General features: G+C 34.6%; 1 protein-coding gene across 1 annotated transcript; it reads right to left on the bottom strand.

Moving 5' to 3' along the window:
- Window positions 1–1,627: 1,627 nt before the first annotated feature.
- Window positions 1,628–3,244, bottom strand: TAS2R13 (taste 2 receptor member 13). Its single transcript, XM_025403596.1, has one exon. The coding sequence runs from the start codon at window positions 2,987–2,989 to the stop codon at window positions 2,090–2,092; it is 900 nt and encodes a 299-aa protein (XP_025259381.1). The 5' UTR covers window positions 2,990–3,244; the 3' UTR covers window positions 1,628–2,089.
- Window positions 3,245–3,766: the final 522 nt, after the last annotated feature.

Here is a 3,766-nt window from a genome sequence, read left to right as displayed (position 1 = left end):
CTTTGAATTTTGAAAGCAAAAGAAGTAAAAAATAATTTTCTTATAGGAAAATAATTGATTATTGAACTTCATTAAAAGTTTTTAATGCCCTCTCTTTGAAAGACACTGTAAATAAAATGGAATGACAAGCCTCTGGCTGGCAGAAAATATTTATAAAACTTATGTGTGATAAAGAACTTATATTCAGACTGATATGGTTTGGCTGTGTCCCCACCCAAATCTAATCTAAATTGTAGCTCCCGTAATTCCCATGTGTTATGGGAGGGACTCAGTTGGAGATAATTGAATCATGGGAGCAGTTTCCCCCATACTGTTCTCATGGTAGTGAATAAGTCTCATGAAACTTGATGTTTTTATAAGGGGTTTCCGCTTTCACTTGGTTCTCATTCTCTCTTGACTGCCACCATGTAAGACATGACTTTTGCCTCTGCCGTTATTGTGAGGCCTCTCCAGCAGTGTGGAACTGTGAGTCAATTAAACCTCTTTTTCTTTACAAATTACCCAGTCTTGAGTATGTCTTTATCAGCAGCATGAAAACGAACTAATACAGAGACTATATAGAGAACATTTACAACTCAGTAACAAAAACAGAAAGCAACGAATCAAGCTAAATAGTTGACAAAAGGTTTAAACAAACATTTCATAAAAAGAGGTTTTATGAATGACCCAAAGCACATGAAAAAATGTTCAGCCTCACTAGCCATTAGGAAAATGTGAATTAAAACTATGATGAGATGTCATTACATTCTGACTAGAATGGCCAAAAAATAAAAAATAAAACAGAGTACCTACCAACTGTTGGCCAGAATGTGAAATAACTGAAACTCTTGTATATTGCTGGCAATAATATGAAATTGTGCAGCCACTCCATAGAACTCTAGCATTTTTTTTAAGTTAAACATACACATCATATGATTTGACATTTTTACTTGTAGGTATTTACTCAGGAGTGAAAAAATTGTATATCCAGAAGAAGAGACACACATGAATGTTGATATAGTTTTATTTATAATGGCCAATGATTAAAAACCATTTGAATGTTCATTAATAGGAAAGATAAATTTTTTAATGTGGTATATCCAATACTACTCAGGAATACTGCTCAGGAACAAACTACTGATTAATACAACAAAATAGAAGAACTTCAAAAACATTATGCTGAGTTAAAGAAGCTTCACATATAATAGTGCACACTCGATAACTACGTGTGTGTGTGTGCGTGTGTGTGTGTGTGTGTGTGTATATATATATATATAGCATCTATATATCTATAGCCATATAAATTCTAAAAATCAAAGAACTTTCTTATTGTTACCAAGAGCAGATAAGTAGTTGCTTGGGAAAAAGGGCTGGTGAGGAGAGGGTAAACTGCAAAGGGCACTGACATTGTGGTCACACAGGTGTACACTATTGTCAAAACTCTAACCAAAATGTGGACTAACATGTTGCATTTTATTATATGTAAATTATGTCTCAATAATATTTATTTTAAAAGGCATGATGTAAAATATGTATGTACACATATATACAATATAATTCCTAACAAACACTTATCTTTTTATGTGGCAGTTACTCATATTAAACTTTTTTTAACCCATCAGCATAGTAATAGTGGCAAGTCCAAACTTCCCTTAATTCTATTCAAAATAACTGTTCTAGTTATCTGTAATTCACCATTTAAATAGGAGTACATGATATAATAAAATAATTACCTAAATCACCCATCCCAATGAGTGATTTAGAATTGAAGAGCCATTGCCAGACAAAAGACTGTAGATTTACAATTAACATCTAAGTATGCTGTAGTATATGTTTTTAATTTACAGCAGAATCTACCAATGATTTCCTCAAATAAGTTTCAAATTCCTAATAATGTAGAAATATATGTCATAAATACATAATATTCTTAGGTAAGATGCTATTATAGAGAAGAATTTTAAAAAATTGTAGTGACCACCTTCACAATAGAAGAAACTAGGGAAAGTATAAAATATTTTTAAACTCCTCATAGACTCCTGTTTCTGCCTACAATATTCAATAATCTGTGGTCTGAATGGCTTATGAAATTGTGAGTTTCTCAACGTTTAGCTCATACCTTAGCTGCCACCAAAAGAGAGGCCTGTCTTAACTTAGGGTTTCCTAGAATCAGAAGAAAGGAGTGGCTTGAAGGATAGAAGACTCCAATCGTCTGACAAAACATGTGGATCAGTGTATTCTGATACAACTCAGAAATCCATGATATGAGAATACATAGAAAGAAACTGGCATAGAGTAAAAGGAATGAGATCACAATTTTCAACGCATTTATGTGGGCCTTGGTCCTGGGTTCTCTGTGTCCTTTGTAATTGAGCTGCATTTTCTGGAGATGTTTCCGCAAGGAGAAAATTAACAGGAGAAAAGAGATGAGGGCCACAGTAAATGGTGCTAGACTGAACATAGTCATGGTGAATTTGACCGGCACTGAAAATGTTGGAAGGCCACTCATACTGAAATTCCAAATTGTGTTTCTTTCACATCGGTCCAGCCAGTCTTTAATATGTATGTTTATTTGTATCAGATTTAAAAATAAGAAGACCATGGTTCCCAGCAGTATCATCAGAATCACTTGGTTTACTCTCCACTTCAAATAGAGAAAAGCAGGGCTAGAGAAACTCGCTATTTTGAGCAAATAAAAGATGCTGAGGATTGTAGCAAGCCAGAGACTGAAGTGATTAGAAACTACCCAGCTAAAAATCATAATTCTTAACCCTGTTCCAGACACAAATATGGCTAGATAATGCAGACCTAAAAACCAACTTACTAATAGTTCCCAGATCAGCCCAATTCTGGAGATTGCCAAGAATGTGAGGATTTTATCAACTGAGGACAGCTGTCTTTTACTGACCCAGTCAATGCAGTTTATCAGTACTATAAATCCATTGCTCAAATTCCCAATTACGAATTCTGCAATTATTACAAGAGTGAGGATACTCAGCAGGGCACTTTCCATGTCAGAACAGAGAAAGTTCAAAGTCTAATATCGCTGCTGGTTATCCACTGATCTAAAATGCTATTCATATCCTTGAGTGGACAGTGGAGTTCTTCTTCCTTCTCCTTTTTCTGCTCCTTCTTTCATTGTTAGCTCAATGTCAAGTGGAAATTTCTAAAGTTTGCTGATTGATCTTCACATAGCTGTACTGGTGACATCTTTTTTTCCTTCAATTTCTCTGTTGAGCCCCAGCTAAGAAATTTATGTCTTCACCATGGGCAGAAATATTTCATAGATGATTATGAAGCAAAGTTAAACTCACATTTGCATCCATGCAAATAAAGACGTATTCTCTTTCATTGTTTTGTACATTTTTGCCTCCTCTGAGTTGTGGAAAATTTGATTCAACCAGCTTGAGTTCTGAGGCACAAATATTATAAAAATCTCATTCATAGAATATGTAGCTAAATGAAGCTTTTATGGCTAATAGCATAGCCAATGAAGATTTATAAAATATGCAAAGACAGACCTATCTATTTCAAAAGAGTGCTCAATTTCTTGTGGAGCTAAAGCTGGATTTGGTCAGTACTGTGACTGAAGAGAAACTCGTTTACAAAGCATGCATCTTTCTCATTTCCTGCCTCATCACTACTTAACAGTGCTCACCACCATCCCTCCATAGCACCAAATGCCTTCACATTTTATCCACTTTTCCCCTCATACTTCTTTTTTGAACTTTAAAAGTGATAAAAAGTAAGTAAATTTTATAAATTCGGCAACAGCTACCAAAGAAAGCAG

This window comes from Theropithecus gelada, chromosome 11, assembly GCF_003255815.1.
Source record: "Theropithecus gelada isolate Dixy chromosome 11, Tgel_1.0, whole genome shotgun sequence".
In the NCBI taxonomy this organism is placed as follows: Eukaryota; Metazoa; Chordata; class Mammalia; order Primates; family Cercopithecidae; genus Theropithecus; species Theropithecus gelada.
The sequence above is the reverse complement of the archived record's forward strand: the minus strand, read 5'-3'. Positions and strand labels throughout refer to the sequence as shown.